Genomic DNA, 18,722 nt, shown 5'->3' with positions numbered 1-18,722 from the left:
AATATCTATATTGTTTAATCCATGGCTTTTTGCTTGCTTGGATGTAAAATTCCCACTTGTGGGGATACAACTCTGCACCCTTCTGGGGACCTGTGCTGCTCTGCAAAACCTTCAGGCAGCTGCCACCCCCTTTTAGCTCAGGAATGGTCTTGGGAATGTCTTTCCACCATGGGCCTTTGCCTTGGGTGGACCAAATACATGCAGAAATTCCTGTGAGATGAGAGGGCAGTAACTGTGGGCAGCTCCTGCCTCTGTCCACCTGGAGCTCTGCATCTTGGCAGCATCTCAGTGTCTGGGGGAGGGGGTTCCCTTGTTTTTCTTCTGCAGACAGAACTGTTGAACTATAAAAGCTGGATTTTTGAGCTTGTCTCATTCAACACAGCTATGACAGTGGGTTTGGAGGGGATTTTGCCTGTTTGCAGCTTCCTGAAGGTCTCTGGTTGGATGTATTGTGCTTCCCCAGGGTGACCTCAGACTTGCAGAGAGTGTTTGGTCTCATAGAACTGCAAAGATTAGGGAAGGGGAGTAAAACACACAGATGGTCTCTGATGGAGCCAGGCTGGGAGAGCTGGGAGTGTTCACCTGGAGAAGAGAAGGTTCCAGGGAGACCTGAGAGCCCCTTCCAGTACCTAAAGGGGCTCCAGGAGAGCTGGAGACGGACTTGGGACAAGGGCCTGGAGGGACAGGACAAGGGGAATGGTTTCCCACTGCCAGAGGGTGGGTTAGATGGGAACAGTATCCTTTGCTTGTGAGTGTGGTGAGGCCCTGGCACAGGTTTACCCAGTGTGGTTGCCCCATCCCTGGAAGTGTCCAAGGTCAGGTTGGACGGGGCTTGGAGCAACCTGGGATAGTGGAAGGTGTCCCTGCTCTTGGCAGAGTTTGGACTGAGATGATCTTTAAGGTCCTTTCCAAACCAAACCATTCCATAATTCTGTGATTTTTGTTTTTCCTGCCCTTACAGCTGGGGAACTGCTGATACTGAATTTCCCAAGATAGGACACCAGGAGGAGCTCCAGGGTAGATAAATCTGGTTTATTTTACTATCCAGTAGCCTGGAGTGGCAGGATGTGGCTGTCTACCCCGAGTGCTGATGGCCATCTCAGTCTATCCTTGGAAATTGGGAGAGAGGCCTTTGGTGACAGGAGAAAAACAAACAACTATCACAGGCAGAAAGATCTGTGGGGATCAGCTGGATCTGACCTACAGCCTGAATCTGTGATACCACCAGAGAGATCATCCAGTGCCTGGATGCTCAGCCACATGGACAGCTGCTGTATTTTTATATGTATTATAAAAAAATTATATATTATAAAAATGTATTTCAGTTTTGGGCCCTTCACGACAAGAAAGACGTTGAGGGGTTGGAGTGTGTTCAGGGAAGGGAACAGAGCTGGGGAAGGGGCTGGAGCACCAGGAGCAGCTGAGGGAGCTGGGAGGGCTCAGCCTGAAGAAAGGAGACTCAGGGGGACTTTCTCACTCTCTGCAACTCCCTGACAGGAGGGGGGAGCCAGGGAAGATCTCATGGGAAGTGTGCAGCCTTTCTTGAGTGATGTCCTGCTCCTTTTGATATTGAAGATCGCAGGTAAGAAAAGTAACAATTCAGGGAATCCAACAAAAACAACCAAAGAGTTTGGTCATGTATGTTCCCTGTCACCTCCTTTCGAGTTGTGTCCCTAATAATTTCCCTGGTCTCATCTCTGCTGCGTGGGATTGAGAAGAGGAGCCCCAGTTCTGGCCCTGACCCTTGTTTTGAGTTGAGTGACCTGACACAGAGCCTGCCCATTGCTCCCCTCTTACCTCACCCAAAAACCAGCCCATCTGTCCTGCCATGGGCTTGGTCCAGCACCCACTAGTTCCCTGGCACCTTATTTTATAGAATCTTAGAATGATTTGTGTTGGAAAGGACCTTAAAGCTCATCTAATCCAACTGTCCCTGTCCAATGAGCAGGGACACCTTCCACAGCTTCCATCCAAGCCCTGTCCAACCTGTCCTTGAACACTTCCAGGGGTGGGGCAGCCACAGCTTCTCTGGGCAACCTGTGCCAGGGCCTCACCACCCTCACAGGGAAGAATTCCTTCCTAATATCTAATCTAATCCTTCCCTCTGGCACTGTGAAGCCTTTCCTCCTTGTCCTGTCACTCCAAGCCCTTGTTGAAAGTCTCTCTCCAGCTTTCTTGGAGCCCTTTTAAGCACCAGATGGGGCTCTCAGGTCTCTCTGGAACCTTCTCTTCTCAGGTTGAACAACCCTAGATCTCCCATCCCCTCTCCATAGCTGAGGTGCTGCAGCCCTCAGAGCATTTTCATGGCCCTTTGTCACTTTGTACCTTAGTACTGTATTTCTCAAACCCTGAGTCCACCCCCTCTCTGCAGGGTTACTGATGCTAGAAATCAACACCCCTATTTATCTCCCTGCTGCAGGACAGGTGAACACTCAGACTGCAGGGATTAGGAGTGAATTCCCCACACCAGCACCATCAGCATCATGTAATCCCTGCCTCCCGTTCATCCCGCAGCTCTGACCAAAGCATGAGGAAGACTCAGGGGTGACAGCCAAAAATGAGGTCTGTCCTCGGCCTGTGGAGGGAGCCCAGAGGTGCCACTGGTCCCCTCTGAGGTCCCACAGCTGTAACACAGAGCTGTGGTCACTGCTGTGCTGGAGCAACATTCCCATGCAGAGGTTTCCACTGGTGGTACCTGCAGCACACCTGGCAGCCACATTTCCCCTGAAATTTTGGTGTTTTCAGTTCACACCTCTTGGCATGATCAGTCAGAACTCTAAAGCAGGAGGTGATCTTGTGGTGTCACACATCAGAAGGGTGAAATCTGGGTTGGCCAGAGAGGCAGGAACAAACTGCTGGAGGTGCAAGCCCTGCCCTGTGCTGCAGCCACCTCAGCCTGAAATATTGATTTGATCCTGACATCCAGAGCTTTCAGAGGCTGCAATCTCAGCCCTTTGCTGCTGCCTGCTACAGAAGGTCCTCTGAGCAACCTGGTGTGGTGGAAGGTGTCCCTGCCCCTGGCAGAGGCTTGGAACGAGGTAAGCTTTAAGGTGCCTTCCAACCTAAACCATTCAGTGATTCTGTGGTTCAAGCCCAACCTGAAATAAGGAATTTCTTATGCCTGCAGTGCTGTGAAAACCTGAACCTGCGTGTAACAGTGCAAACAGTGAGGTTTCCTTATAGTAACTCAAGAGTAGAAGAATTCTTGTAAGTGAAATTAAAATTTTCTGGTTTATTTCCAAGTCCCCATCCCTGCTCCAAGGCTGTGATGTGTGGGAGTGAACAGCTTTTTGAGATAACTATATATTCCTATGTTTAAGGAAGAAATTCTTTCCTGTGGGGGTGGTGAGGCCCTGGCACAGGTTACCCAGAGAAGCTGTGGCTGCCCCACTTCTGGAAGTGTTCAAGACCAGGTTGGACAGGGCTTGGAGCAACCTAGGATAGTGGAAGGTGTCCCTGCCCATGGCAAAGGGGTGAAACTAGACGATCTTTAAGGTCCCTTCCAACACAGACCATTCTGTGATTCCATGAATATGAGTATTTTTCCTCCCTTCTAATGATTCGAGTGCGGTGACCCCTTTCAATCAAAGTTTCAGTGAACTTCAGTGAAAGACAAGTTCAATCATAGGAAAGTTAGGGTCAAAGAGGGAACCCCTGCTGAATTTACGGGCTGCTGAAGGCACAAAATGTGAGTGGAAAGTGGTGGTGGGGGCTCATAACCTGGTACTTGACGTGATGACGTCATTGCTTCATCCCACGTAATGGTTTCCTCTTAACCCTCTTCCTGCACAATCCAACCCATTTTCATGGCAGTGCCCTTTCCCTTCACAGCCAGCACTCAGGGGGAAAAAAAGGAGGTCACTTGCTGGGCTAAAAAAGGTGGATTTCTGGTAATTCTCCCCTCTCTTGGTCTTCCACGCTCAGCGTCGCATCTCAGTAGATGCGGTGGTGGATACATAGAACAGTCAGAATAGGAACATGTGTCACAGGATTTGTATTACTTCAGGTAAACATAGTAACCTGAAATGTGAAAAATTTATGTGAGACGAGTCTCAGGTCTCTGAGCTGAGAGTTGATTCAGACCACAAAATTATGACAACATCCTGCAGCGACGTAAAGCATCAGTCGATGGAGATTTCTGCTGGTATTATTCAGACCAGATTAGTCCCTTCTCACTGGAAAATTACAAAAATTTGTAAGAGGGTTCTGATTTCCTGTAGGACCAAAAATGTCATGAATTTGTTGATTTCCTGGAGGACTGAAAATGACTTTCTGTGAAGAGTCCTACACTTCAGTCCTCTGCTTCCAGCTTGGCTATGTGGCCTGGGGAAACATTTCTCTCAGGGCTCTTCTCCACAGAAAAGCTGATTAAAGGGGTTATATAGGCCTTTTTTCTGCCATAAACATAGCTATTACTCCCAAAGAGACCTGCTGGTGCTCGTGGGGAAACAACACATGCACTGGTCTTTCCCTTCCAGTTTGTGGCTGATCCTTTCTGGATCACAGGATGCGGAGTCCTGTTTCCACTTTTACTTTCGTGCCTCTCTCCCCTAATTATAAAATGGGGATTGCATGATTAAGAGTGATTAAATTTTCCATGAACACTAAGGAGTGGAGGAACACCAATAACACAGCACCAACGAAGTCCCTGAGCCAGCTCTTCCAGGGCTGTCCAAGGGGGATGGTCAACCCCAGTACACATCTGAGTCCCCCAGAGAAGTTAATGGGGGAGGCTTTCCCCATTATCACCTGGCTGTGGGATTATGGGACTCGTTATGGTGTGCTGGGAAGAGTATTTGGGATTGTGTAAGACTTGTGAGGTGTATAGAGGAAGGAGCAAAGCTGGGGAAAGGAAAGGATGAAGGTGGATCAGTAAGGAACATGTGTGTGTGTGAGGGTTTATGTCAGCGTGGAAATGCTAAGGACATCCAGCTGGATGTGCTCTGGGTATTGGAGCAGCCACAAACCTGGGCAGGATGCCAGACCAGAGACTAGAGGGTCTCATAATTGGCCACTGGGAATACTGGGAGGTCTAGACTAGCTACAGGGGAGATGGTGGGATCTGGGAGTTGGCTGCTGGTAAGGAGCAGCCACTGGTGGGTGTCTGTGTCTGTACAGTGGGGGACTGGGGGACCCAGGGCAGCTGCTGGAGACATCCAGTGGTTGGGTCACTGTCCCTGGAGGTGTTAAAGGAAAGACTGGACAAGGAACTTTGTGCCACGATTTAGTTGACAGGGTGATGATAGGGCATAGGTTGGACTTGATGATCTCAGAGGTCTTTCCCAACTAATTGATTCTGTTATTCCATATATATATATATATATATAAACACATATGCACACACATGTACACATATTCACTGCACATGAGTTTGCTCCAGTGCTACCACAGGGAGTCCTGCTCTCCCAGCTGCCCCCTCACCTCACCCCTCACCACTGCTGTGAAATCACTGTCTACAGCCACTGCTCTGGTGGGCGTGGTACAACCCTTTCAGACACTTTAAAATGAGTAAAAACTGTTTAAAAATGTTTTTTTCCAGCCCCTGTGGCACTCAGAGGAGAGTTAAGTAGAGTGCAGTACAGTATGGCTGTGGGGCAGATCACACAGAACCATTTAGGTTGGAAAAGACCTCTGAGATCATCGAGTCCAACCTTTGACCATTTCCCACCTTGTCAACCACACCAGAGCACTGAGTGCCACATCCAGTCTTTCCTTGAACACCTCCAGGGATGGGGACTCCACCACTTCCCCGGGAAGCCCATTCCAATGTCTAATTACCCTTTCTGAGAAGAAATTCTTCCTCATGCACAACTTAAATCTCCCCTGGCACAGCTTGAGACTGTATCCTTTTGTCCTGTCACATATTGCCTGGGAGAAGAGCCTGACCCCCGCCTGGCTCCACCTTCCTGTCAGGGAGTTTCAGAGAGGGACAAGGTCCCTCCTGAGCCTCCTTTTCGCCAGGCTGAGCCTTTCCAGCTCCCTCAGCTACTCCTGATGCTCCAGACCCTTCCCCATCTCCATTCCCCATCATGAATGTCCAAGGAGTCCATCCAGGAGAAATGCTGCTCCAAGGTCCTTGCAGTTGACAAGCACAGAGGAGGGGCAGGAAAGCAGCACTCCTGTGTCCTGTCCTCATTTAGAAAGCCTTGCTGGGTGCCTGGCTTTGCAGCTTGCTCATCTCTGCCGTTTGGTTTGTGTGAGGCACGTGGAGGTGCATCCACACATGGGTTTGTGGTGAAACAATATTATTATTAGAAAGAGGGGGTGGGAGGGGGTAAAAAAAAAAACAACTACCTGAACAATTTTTTTCACTCTTTTTCTTTCCTTATCTCTTTATCTGCCTGAATAAATGGTATTGGCTAATTTGGGATTCTGGTGATAGTATCTGCCCTCCCCTTTTTGGAGGTAGATGGGAGGAAGTGGGCTAGGAAATGAAATATCAGCTCAACCTCGGGTCAGGTAAGGCAGCTGTGCTGCAATGGAAAGGGTGGTAGTGGATGAACTTTGCTATAAAAAGGAGATCACAACTGGCTTTGAGACACAAGCAGGTGGAAGGGGTCTCAGAGAAGGAGAACTCTCGTGCCTTGTCACCCTGTGCATCCACCCAAAGCAGCAGAGAGGTGGCCATGGCTTTTTCCAGCTCCACTGCCATGGTAAGTACTTACATCTAATGTAAAGCTTAAGAAATATTTTCTGCAAGAGAGAAAGCAGAGTGCAGGTCCTGTCATTTCGACAAGAAACCCTTTTGGTCCTGGTAGGAGCTGAATGGGATGCTGATTCTCTCTGATGCAGCTGTGTTTGATGCTTGAGTGACAAGGTTGTGGTGGACTATTTATTATTTATTTATCTTCTAGTTATCAGCACTTGCGGGAGACAGCCCTTTTCTCAGACAACATGTTACCAAAACTGCTGAAATTTCACTGTGAACATCTATGAATTTAAATTTCAGCCTGGGTAGCATTTGCAGCACTGTCAGCTCCTGTGATTTCCCTAAAACCTCTTCATTTATTTTACCTTCTTTTTGGGAGTTAGATTTGATGATCTTTGTGGGTCCCTTCCAACTCATTCTATGACTCTATGAGTCACTAAAACTCTGTCTACTGGAGATGGCCCGAGAATCTCAGATTTCCTTGGAAAAGGTGTTATTTCCAGCAGATGAGGGTTGCTAGTCTTTACTGTCCTGAGAAATGGCTTGCTGGATTTCTAAGGCACAAGAAGGGATGCTCTTTTTGGTGCAAAGCTGACTATGAATCAGAATTAAAAATCAGAATTTAAATCAGAGTTTAGCATCTGCACTGATCAGTTTTATTTGCAGTGTTGTGCTGTTTGCTCGTGCTGGCCTGTCTCAACCAAATATGAGGATGGTCCAGTCTAGTAAAGACTTGACTCTTTGTGCTTTCCCTTTCTTGACTGGACAGAACTAAGATAACTTTCTTCTCTTCCAGTTCAGATCACTGGTTTTGGTGCTGGTTCTTGCACTCACTGTAAGGAGCTCACCCCATAAGAAGGTGGTTCACGCTCAACCCAGCAAGGCTGATGCCTCTGTGAGGCTGAGTGAAGACTGCCTGAACCAAAGGGATCTCAAATTCCCCACATCAGTGGAAGTCAACATTCGTATCATCAAGTCACATCATGCCTTTAGGATGGTCCACGATATCAGGAACCGATCTCTCGCTCCTTGGGATTACAGGTAACGGTTTACTTGTTATCTTAATTGTGATATTTGTGTACAGAGAGGGTTTTTTTTGGGGTGAGCGATGGCTGCTTCTCAGCATATACCCAGAGTCCTGTAAATATTACAAACACTTCTTGACACATGCTGATTTTTGATGCTGGGTGAGATTTCTCCAAGAGAAACTGTTTGCAGTGTTTTGGAAGGGTTTTTAATCCTCTTGTCTGCCTGTGTCAATCATAGAATCATTTAGGTTGGAAAATACCTCTAAGTTCATCCAGTCCAACCATTGCCCCAGCACTGCCAGGGCCACCACTGAACCATGTCCCCAAGTGTCGCATCTACCCAGCTTTTAAACCCCTTCAGGGATGGTGATTCCATGACTGCTCTGGGCAGCTGTGCCAGGGGTGGTCAACCTTTTTGTGGAAAAAATTTTTTCCTAGTATCCAAACTAAACCTCTCTTGGCACCACTTGAGGCCTTTTCCTCTTGTCACTTGTTCCTTGGGAGCAGAGCCTGATCTCTACTTGGGTCCACCTTCCTGTCAGAGAGTTGGAGAGAGAGAGAAGGTTCCCCCTGAGCCTCCTTTCCTCCAGACAGAGCCCCCCAGCTCCCTCAGCCACTCCTGGTGCTCCAGCCCCTTCCCCAGCTCTGTTCCCTTCCCTGCACACGCTCCAGCCCCTCAGTGTCTCTCTTGTCTGAGGGGCCCAGAACTGTCCCCAGCCCTGGAGGTGCCTCAGCAGTGCCAGCACAGGGACAGGCACTGCCCTGGGGCTGTGACACACCAGTGCTGGGACAGCCCAGGTGCCATTGGCCTTCTTGGCCACCTGGGCACACCTGGCTCATGTTCAGTCATGGACAATTAGCACCCCCAGGTCCTTTTCCAGCTTTCCAGCCACTCTGTCCCCAGGCTGTAGCACTGTATAGAGTTGAAATGATGATGAAATGAATTATTCCCCTGGGAAAAGAATGATGTCAGTCCATTGTAATTCTAAATGTTCCAAACTGAAAGAAATTTCTGAATTCTCAAATTACAACCATTTTTAAAACAATTAAAAAAATGAATTGTGAGATTGCAGTGAGTTCTGTATTTAACTCAGCTCCTCTCCACTCATCAACTCCCAAAGAATGATACAGCACTATTACCCTCCCAAAATTGATTCCATTTCCTAGGAAATAATTCTAAGAAACGTTGAGGATAGGGAAATTATTTGGCCAGGTGTCACGGTGGGGATGCACAGGTGAACAGTAGGGTGCTTCCATGGAGATAAACAAGAAGATCCTGCCAACCCGTGCTGTGCAAAGACATAAATCCCTTTCCTGTGCCCATCCCCAGGCTCGACGAGGACCCCAACCGCTTCCCCCAGGTGATTGCTGAAGCCCAGTGCCGCCTCTCTGGGTGTGTGAGCCCCCTGGGGCAGGAGGACCACAGCCTCAACTCCGTCCCCATCAAGCAGGAGATCCTCGTCCTGCGGCGGGAGCAGCAGGGCTGCCGGCCCACCTACCGCCTGGAGAAGAAACTCATCACCGTGGGCTGCACCTGCGTCACTCCAGTCATCCGCCACCACTCCTAGGAGGAATTATTAGGGCAAACGGCACTGGGAAGAACCAGTATATCCTACAGACACCCCTCTGGTGAAATCCCACAGTCGCCCACTGCGAATCCCAGGAATTCAACACGACATCGCCCTTCCAAACCTGAGCAAATCGCCTCCCGAAATTACCTCATGATTCAGCTGTTGTTGCCTGATGGATTTTAGAATGGGAATCACTGGTAGCTGGTGATGGAGGGGAGGGAGAAGGAGTGGAGAAAAAGCTTTGTTTGTGACCCCAAGTGGTGAGAGGGTAAAGCAGTGCTTCTTTTTGAATTTATTTTTCATTGTGGTTTATATCAGTTTGGTGAATCAAATGAGTTATAGTTTCAAAAGTTGCCTTAATGAATACCTACCCCCAAGCACTGCCATAAAAAATTCCTCCTCCTGGACCTTCTCCTTCCCTTACTCATCCCCTACCCCTTTCCCTTCTCTGGCCACCCCTGGTCTCTAAGATATTATCTGTGTTAATCAAACATTTGTGCCAACAGGCCTGAACTGTTATCATATTCTGCATTTGTTTGGTTTTATTTGGTGTGGGCTGATTTATTGCAGGGCATTTTGGGACAGAACTGAGTCCACTGCAATGAGTGTTAAAATGGTAAAGAACCAATGAATATTTATATCTATATTTATGTCTTCTATTTATGATGGTATTTATGGCTTTGTGTATGCTCAGAGCACAAAAAGAAAAAAAAAAAGGATAATTTTAATCTGTATTTATTCAATAACTTATCTGCTGAATAAAAAATCATATTTTATTTTAAAAAATGTTGTTTTGTTGTAGCTCAAAATGGAAGCAGACACAGAGAATGGGTTTGTGCTGCAGTAGCACTAAGAGACTTCAGCGAAAATCAGGCATTTTCCAGTACAGTGATGTGAGTAAGAGGGAGCAGAAGAGAATTTGCAGCCTAAATAGATGAAAAGATGGGGGAGATGATGACGGATCTGGGTTCTCCAGATGTTACTTCATCTTTCACCCAGAGCTGAGCCAGACTCTCAGACCTCTGACTTTGATTTCTGTTGGTGGAGGCTTTGAGCTTCTATTTCCTTTCCCCCCTGCTTTTAAATCAGGGCAAACCTGTGTGAACACGTTCTCGTATTTCATTTTGACTGCACAGAAACCACTTAAAATTAGATCCACCTGCTGCAGGTAGACTCTGGGCTTCCTCCCCAGAGTAAGTCGGGCAAGTTGTTGGGTCTAAATAACTTGAGGCCAGGTTGGACATGGCTTGGAGCAACCTGGTCTAGTGCAAGGTACCCCTGCCCATGGCAAGGGGGGTTGGAACTAGATGATCTTTAAGGTTTCTTCTAATCCAAAAAATTCTGTGATTATGTGGTTCTGTGATAAATCCTTTGGTGCTTTTCTGTGGAGTCGGGTGTATTCTCTGCCCTGTGGGTCACTGGGAGCTGGTTCAACAGCCCATGGGTAACCATCTCATTCAGTTACAGGCATTTGTACTCATTTGTGGCAGCAGCTGTTTCGTTATGACCACCAAGCTCTTCATGTGGTGCAGAGCAAACCTCTGGAGGCGTTTTCTGCTCGCTCTCACGTATCACCAGCTCTGCTCTTACAGTAACCACTGACCAGGAAACCGTAACCCGCTTCTTACTCCTGACCTATTTCTTTTCCTCTCGATAAGTCCACCTCCTGGGGTTGTCCTCACTTGTTTTTCAGGGAGAAAACTACTCTCTCTCTCTCTTCTCAGTCATAATTGCTTTGACATGGGTTTCAGGGCAGCTGAACAGGCGTACTCTTCTGTGCTGATGCTCCTAAACATCCACCACCTTACCTAAGAGTTGTCCTACCTGGATGAATGATGAAGTAGCTAATCAAGGAAATACACAGGTAGATAATTAAGGCAGTCTCTCCCACAGGTCATGAGGTTTTGCAGCCAGAGCTACCAACTGCAAACCTACCTCTCAGGGAGGTGTGGGGATTATTTCTAAACAAAATGAGCAACGGGGGCTGTTTCCTTCTAACGGCATCATTCTTAGAGTGCAGCTGGTTGTAAACACGAGGCTGGTTATATTTAAGGTACCAGCTTTCATTTCCATCAATCTATTAATTTGGGGATTGGAACTAGAATGATCTTTGAGGTGCCTTCCAACTCAAACCATTCTGTGATTCTGTGAATCTGAGAACACGGCAAATGAATTTGTGCTTCTTGTAAACAGCACAGTCATAACATCACTGAGAGCAAGCACAGTTCAGAGCTGGGGACCAGCCTTTGCTAAAAGCTCTGCTTGTTTCTTAACACTTCAGCTACAGATCCAGCCCAGCTGGGTGTCCAGTTGGGCATCTGTGGCTCTCAGTGTGGCTTAGGGAAGCCTTCAGGGACTCAGTTGTTTTACCAGGAGGAGAAGACACATCTGTAGGTGTAACAGCAGTGCCACAGCGTTTTCTTGTAACCTGCTGGGCTAAGCAACCTCCAGTCACAGGTTGGTATCTGAGCCTCGTGGCCTTTCCTATCCCTTTCCTCTTCTGCTTGCATCTCACTAACCTCCTTTCCATGACTCTTGCTCGCTGTTCCCCTTGCTGTGCCTGTTCTGGCAGCTCAGTTAGGGATCCTGGGGTAGCAACTCCCATGGGATGTTGGTGCAGAGGCCCCTGTATTAGCATGGAGGGCACAGCAGTGATCTCTGCTCAGGTAGATGCCTCCTCCCTGACTTGTGCTGTGACCTGTGGACGTATTGACCTGAAAGTGTGAGTCAGGCTTCTTTGGACCCCTGACCACAGGGGTATTCAAAGGGACTCTGGACCAGAGCAGCCTGTTACACAGAAAATATTGCTTTTTTTGAAACAACCCCAAAATTATTTGTGTCTGTGTTTGGTAAACCAGAAAAAGAGACTAATGGCTGGAAAACTCAGCAGTTGACATAGTTTGTTCAGAGTTAGAACTTACAGGAGAAACTTTAGGGTATGAGCAATTTTCTGGTCAGTCCTATGGAGATCTGTGGGTTGGTGCCAACATGATGGGTGTAGATGATGGGGTGAATTTCTGTATCAGCTGCAAGTTCTGGAGATCGCCCAAGACACCAGACCAGAAACCTTCTCCCATGTCACCATCAGGGGGTAAAACGTGAGACTTTCCTTGATCTTCCCTGTGAGGGTGATGAGGCCCTGGCCCAGGTTGCCCAGAGAAGCTGTGGCTGCCCCATCCCTGGAAGTGTTCAAGGCCAGTTTGGACTGTGCTTGGAGCAACCCTTGGATAGTGGAAGGTGTCCCTGCTCATGGCAGGAGGTTGTAAAAAGTGATCTTTAAGGTCCCTTCCTATCCAAACCATTCTGTAATTCCACAATGTCCTTTTGTCTCCATCCCCTTCTTCCTCTTACTTCTTTGATATTATTTTTAACCTTGTGCTTTAGAAGAATCTACTGAGTGGGCTGGGCCTGCATTTTCTATACCACTGTTACATGATAGTACAAAGAAACCCCAAACTTGCCTAAAATGTCTGTGATTGTCTGGTACTACTTGGCAGAGTCAGAGCTGTTGGTGGGGGTAGGACTGTGCTGGTGCTGGTTTTCAGGAGCTGAGAAGGTGCCAGTCAGATTCAGCACCAGAAACAAACTATACCTTCTGCCTTTTGGTGCTCACATAGAGAAGTTCCAGGAGTTGGAATTCAGTGATCCTTGTGGGTCCCTTCCAACTCAAGATATTCTATGACCGAAAACATATTCCATATTTTCAAATTATTCTCCCTACTTCCAGGGCTTGATAGTGGTAGCAGGTTCAAATCCTCAGGTCCTCAGAGAAATCCCTTCCTGCTTTCTATGTAACTATTTATTTATTTATTATTCCTTCAGAAAAATGGCTCAGCTTTTCCACCTTTTCTTGTAACTTCAACAAAATATCAAAAATATGCTTGATGCTCTTTGGGGATCATGGACTGACAAAATACTCTTTCCTGGGCACAGCTTTCTGTGAGTGAGTAAAACCTGTACAAACCATCATGTTTCTGTTTTATCTGCATTCTTAGTAAGCATCATGTGTTTGTATCATGATCAAAGTTCCCTGATCTGGTAAACAGATAGAGATGGTTTATCTTCTCTCTAACTTACCCCCAGAATTTTTTTGTCTGGCTTTTTATTTCAGTCTTCTTAAACCTGTGTTTCTTGGTCTCCTTATGGCTGAATCTGTAGCACCTTTTACAAGCATCTGGTTTCTATCCAGATTGCTTTGATAAGTGGCAACAGTGAGCCTGGTTATCTGATCACTTGCTGCACAAATCCAGTCTCAAACTGCCCTTTCTGCTGGGTTTTGCTCACAGGTTGCCAAGCAATCTGTTTGCCAAGACACTGCTGCTCAGATTTTGCAAACTGACACGAAACTGAGATGGGGAGCAATGGAAACTTTTATGTTGAAGAGGCTTTTGCAGCAATTTCCACCCCCGCCCCGCCCCGTCCCTCCAATGATAATATCGTTTAAGGGCATCAAATTAGCAGAAATTTGCACTGCAACTCTTGAAAACAAGAAGGAACAAGCTTTACCTGTTAAACCTCAAACTGCTAAGAGCTGTGCAAGGGTGAGAGAGGAACCCTAGTCTCTTCAGTCTCCTCTTGTGATCACTATCGACTGTAATCATGAATGTTTGCCCAGAAAAATAAGGGCACTGATCAGGTGACCCGTGGCAGGGTGCATTGGTTTGGGATTATTCTACACCCTTCCAGCTGAACTCTGCAATGTGAGGGAAAATCTCTTGGCTCGTTGTGCCAGGAGTTATGGGAGAACTTGCAGTAGGAAAGAAAGCAGTTCTCAGGCCCAGTGAATCAGCCCAATTGATCACCAATTAAACACTTCTGCAGGAGCATGTGCAACACCCAAGCAGCTTGCAGAGGTCATCATGAACTTAGCACAAAGCCAAGTGAATAAGAAAGGGTTGTGTCCTCAGGCACGGATTTAGTGGGTTTGTAAATGGTCCAAGGGAGAATGATGATTCTGACAGGGGGATTGGAATATCTTTAATCAGGCCAGGTTGGACAGGGCTTGGAACAACCTGGTCTAGTGGAAGGTGTCTCTGCCCATGGCAAGGGGGTTGGAACCAGATGATCTTTGGGGTTCCTTCCTACCCAAGCTATTCCATGATGATGATCTTTGCAGCCCGTCAGCAGAAAGATGTTGGTGTTTTGATGCTCCAGCTGCGTCACCTTTTTCTGAGCTGGTTCTACCTTTTTCCACCCAGTAGCTTTCTCAGTATTTTTAACCAGTCTCCATTACTTGTGTGCCAACTCCAGCCCATGGCACATCACTCCCAGGTAAAGAAAGGTTGGATTTTCTCTGATTTTAACTTTTAAAAGTTACTTGGGCTAATTGCACACAATTCGCCAAAACTCTTAGGAGTGGTAGGACATGGAGAGATTATCTGATGGACAAGGCAGTCAGCTTGCCTTCAATCTTCCTGGACTGATATTTACATAAATCCTTGAAAACCTCAAAGGATGAGTGTCCCTCAATGTTTTTTCGGTTTGGGGTTTTTTTTGGAGTTTGTTCCCATGCTTGATATTCATGGGACTGTTAACTGGGGTGAACTTCAGGCCCTGAAGGAGACCTTAAGGTAGAACAGCTGGAGGTAAGGTCAGAAACAAGCTAAGTTAGACTCACACACACTCCTAGATTCCTGTGTGTGGGAAAGATTGTTAAAAGGTAAGTAAAGGTGTGGACAGAAGTTCATTGCTGTGATTGCAGACACCGTGATCATGCGGAGTTAATGAATGTTTCCTTGGACCAGTGTTTATATAATGGGTCAAGGGATAGTGTGGAACCTGTGGCTGTGCCATGGGTTTAAGTTATAGGATGACCAACCTGATGGTGCCTGGAGTAGATTAAGGAGGGTTTAGGCTCACTGGAACACCAAGGGGAGTAACCCCCAGTAGCAAAACTGGGATGATCCCATCTCCAGTTAGATGGATCTGAGGAAGATGCTGTCACCTGAGAGGACCTTACCTCTCATTAGGGACGTGCAGCCCTGAGCTCTGCATCTCTGCAAGTTCTGTATTCGCTGTTGCACTTGCCAGTGGCATTTTGCCAGCGCTTGAGCAGGGTCACACCTCCCTGAGACGGCAGAAAAACAAAACATCCGCATCTCCACATGGCAACCTGCCCTCTGAAACGTGGAACATCTTCAGCTGAGCACTTCTAACCCTGCTGTGCTTTAAATAAACCCACCTGTCACGCCAGACGCCCACCCACGCATCCCCACCACAACCACAGCAGAAGTGCTGTGTCAGGGTGCCCCACACTTGAAGCACTGACTGCTGGCAGCAAACACGTTGGAAGGAGACGAGCGTGGAGAAAATCACGATTGCAATTTAGCAAGGCGTGGTTAATTGCTTCAGTCACCCGCCCGACTCACTCGTGCGCTTTCCCTCCTGTGCCCGGGTAGTGAAACTCTGCTCCACAGAAAATGAGTTGAAATGGTTTGGACTGAGATTCCCAGGTGATGTTGGAGCAAAGCTAAAACTCACCAGTGGAAACACACTTGATGTTTTAAGGGAGGGAGTTTCTTTCCTCCTAAAGAAACATTTCTGTTGAACCCATTTTTACAAATCCTTTTCTAGTTGGATAATTAGGTGGATAACTGGGTAGCTACCCAGGAGTAAGTTTTTTTCACTTGTCTGTCCTTAATGTGAATCTCTTAGGTGTCACTTGATAAATCATTTTCCTCTGGGTATTTAAGTTTCTCTGTTGGTAAAACGGTGTTTTTCCTGACTTTTTTTTTTTTTTTGGGCTTTACATTCTATTGCAGCAGAGTAAGATGTTATTAAGAGAATTTTAGGTTTTAGTATCATGTAAATCTATTTTATGGTCATAATTGAGTGATGCTTTCCCTTAACAAAAAGACTTCTTTAGAAAGAAAGCAGAATACCAAAAAGCTTTCCACTGCTTTTTTATTACACAAAGATAAATTAACATTATCTTAATACTTTAAAATAATACATTTGGATAGTATATTATTGCTATTTTTCCCACCAGCATAAATAGATTTACATAAATAGTCATTTCAAAGTGTAAACTACAGATGGGTAAAGATATCCCACTATTTTTCTGCCCAGCACATGGAGGAGCCTGGATTCTGAATTCATAAAGTTTAACAATTTTGAAGAAAACATAATAGGTTGGTTTTTTTGTTTGTTTGTTTGGTGTTTTTTTGTTTTTTTTTTTTTCTGTTTGTTTTTTTAAGTGATGCTCTTAACGATTTTAATGTATTCTGATATATTCTAGCTAACCATTGTAGCTTGATTCAGTTTTGTGGAGACTGAATCAGGCCCACCATCTCAATGCCAGCAGGTTTCCCATGGCTCTCTTGACAGCCAGCTCCCTTCAAGCCTGGGGTTTCGTCAGGGGGGTGACACAGGTACAGCCCACAGTGATGAGTTTCTTCTCCAGCCTGAAGGATTGCTGGCAACCTTTCTGCTCCCTCCGGAGGACGAGGATCTCCTGCGTGATGGGGACCGAGTTGAGGCCGTGGTCCAGCTCCCCGTCGGAATTCAAGCACCTCAGGTAGCGGCACTCGGCGTCCGCGACCACCCGGGGGAAGCGGTTGTGGTCCTCATCGATCCTGGGAGGGGACAGGAAAGGAAGTGTTGGAAATGGAAACGCTGCTCCAAAGGCAGGATGATCTGAGTAACTATGGGCTCCTGAACCTGTTCCTCCTGGGATATATTGCCCACAGAGGGACAGGAGACCCCCCCTACTATTATAGGTTTCTAAGAAACAGAGCGTAAGTAAGTGAAGGACTTGATGATCTTAGAGGTCTTTTCTAACCTTAATGATCCTATGATTCTAAATATTCAGGTTTTTAAGTGTAAGTCAAGCAGGCCAGGCTGCGTGCAACTGCTTTTGCTTTTGCTTTAAGCAAGCACTAACTTTGAAAGATGGGTCAGAAGTGATTTAAGCTTCTCAGCACCTCATTCTGACTGACAGAACTAAACCCTTCAGCTCCCCCCTCAAAACATGAAACATTAATGCTGATGTTATTAAACCACCATTGAATTTGGTGCAGTATTAACCCTCTGAGATATTTTTTTATGATGTCTTAGGTAAAGAATGCTTTTGAAGATAAATCTTGCCCCAATATAAAAATAAATTAATTAAATTATAGAAGTAATTTGCTTTGACTTCTGTATGTTGCCTAGGCCAGTTTTTTGCTCTGTGCTGTTTTCTGTACTGGCTTTCTTTCAGAGAGGATCATGTGGACTGTGGGTACCCTCATATTTCCAAAACTTCTCAACAGTTAAGCACTTAAAATAAAGATGTGGGCATGGCCTTGCCGTTCCTCATGACCAGGACATCCAATGTAGTTGCAGGCCTTAGGGATAGGGATCATACCTGTAATCCCACGGAGACAGAGAGCGGCTGCTCACATTGAGACTTGCTTTGGTGTCCTGGTTTGTGTTGCTGATGCTTATGTTGACTCTCACAGTTTGGGGAAATTTTGAGTCTTTTTGGGTCGGACATCCAGGATAAGCTTGCTTGAAGAGGCTCTGTGGCTTGACTCCAGGCTTGATTGCCTTCTCGAAGGGCGAAGTGCTGGCTGAGAGCAGGGCCAGCAGCATGAGGAGCAGTGCTCTGAGCTGAAGAAAAGAGATGCATTTAGGACACAAGGCAGGTACAGCTGTGAAATTCATCCACAGTCAGCCTAACTGGTAATCAAAGCCTATACTGCAGGTTGGAGTAATTATGGAAAAATATGTCCTATGACACATCCACTTTTGCTTTCTTTAACTGATTCTTACAGTGCTGACCGGTATGATGCACACCCAGTTATAATTTGGTGATTAAAAAAAATTATAGGAAATAATACAAGACAGGAGATTTCAGAAAGGATACAACAAGAAAAAGACACTGTAAGGTTGAGGTTTCAATGTATTTCTTGACTCACAGTGCTGTAGTATCCCACGTCACAATATACTCGTACAGTTGCTACCCCAACTAAAATTTTAGTTATTTTCAATTATTAATGGTTTAAACAAGCATTTTAAAGGTGGGTGCAGATCGCTATTCCATCTATTCAAATTTAAACATGTCTCTGTCAAATTGTGGGCAAAAAAACCCCAGCAAGCAAATTCTTACCAGAGAAGCACAAGGGGTTGGATGCATCTTCCTTTCTCCTCTTGCTGTGTCTGATGTTTGTCCTGGGCTCTGCTGAGCTGAAGGTGTCTGGGCACATTTGCTACTGGACCTTTTATAAGGGTTTCTGGGCTGTCCTAGATAACTTGGAGTAGGTGTTTTTTTCCCAACCTTAACTGTGGTTTCTGACCCATAACTTATACGAAAAAGTGTGTGTATATAGATTCCATTAGCACAGGTGGAAGACAGGATATGGGCTCACCCTTTCTAAGATCTGTAGATGATGTCACTCCTTCAGCCCTGTCCCTCAAGTGGCAACAAAACTAAACGAAGACATTACGAAATGACCAAAAAAATTGATACTCACTGCAAATTCGCAGGTGTAAAGT

The 18,722-nt window shown here is 46.4% G+C and overlaps 2 protein-coding genes across 2 annotated transcripts; one reads left to right on the top strand and one right to left on the bottom strand.

The window, feature by feature from the left end:
* Positions 1-6,626: 6,626 nt before the first annotated feature.
* On the top strand, positions 6,627-9,245 carry LOC126640230 (interleukin-17F-like). The gene is made up of 3 exons (XM_050315847.1): positions 6,627-6,653; positions 7,446-7,690; positions 9,008-9,245. Exons 1-3 carry the CDS (start codon positions 6,627-6,629, stop codon positions 9,243-9,245), a joined length of 510 nt encoding a protein of 169 aa, XP_050171804.1.
* A 7,339-nt stretch (positions 9,246-16,584) lies between these two features.
* On the bottom strand, positions 16,585-17,891 carry IL17A (interleukin 17A). Its single transcript, XM_050315898.1, has 2 exons — positions 17,593-17,891; positions 16,585-16,822 (listed from the first exon to the last, which is right to left on the bottom strand). The coding sequence occupies exons 1-2, from the start codon at positions 17,889-17,891 to the stop codon at positions 16,585-16,587; spliced, it is 537 nt and encodes a 178-aa protein (XP_050171855.1).
* Positions 17,892-18,722: the final 831 nt, after the last annotated feature.

This window comes from Myiozetetes cayanensis, unplaced genomic scaffold (genome assembly GCF_022539395.1).
Source record: "Myiozetetes cayanensis isolate MyiCay16 unplaced genomic scaffold, myiCay2020 scf2-11, whole genome shotgun sequence".
Classification (NCBI taxonomy): domain Eukaryota; kingdom Metazoa; phylum Chordata; class Aves; order Passeriformes; family Tyrannidae; genus Myiozetetes; species Myiozetetes cayanensis.
The sequence above is the reverse complement of the archived record's forward strand: the minus strand, read 5'-3'. Positions and strand labels throughout refer to the sequence as shown.

Bases quoted from the DNA above. Each gene is read 5' to 3' on its own strand.
- LOC126640230 (XM_050315847.1), top strand. From the start codon at position 6,627: ATGGCTTTTTCCAGCTCCACTGCCATG. The intron at 6,654-7,445 runs GTAAGTACTTAC...CTTCTCTTCCAG, and splicing joins TTTCCAGCTCCACTGCCATG to TTCAGATCACTGGTTTTGGT. The intron at 7,691-9,007 runs GTAACGGTTTAC...GCCCATCCCCAG, and splicing joins CTCGCTCCTTGGGATTACAG to GCTCGACGAGGACCCCAACC.
- IL17A (XM_050315898.1), bottom strand. From the start codon at position 17,891: ATGAATTTCACAGCTGTACCTGCCTTGTGTCCTAAATGCATCTCTTTT. The intron at 16,823-17,592 runs GTATGATCCCTA...GTCCCCTCCCAG, and splicing joins CTGTCTCCGTGGGATTACAG to GATCGATGAGGACCACAACC.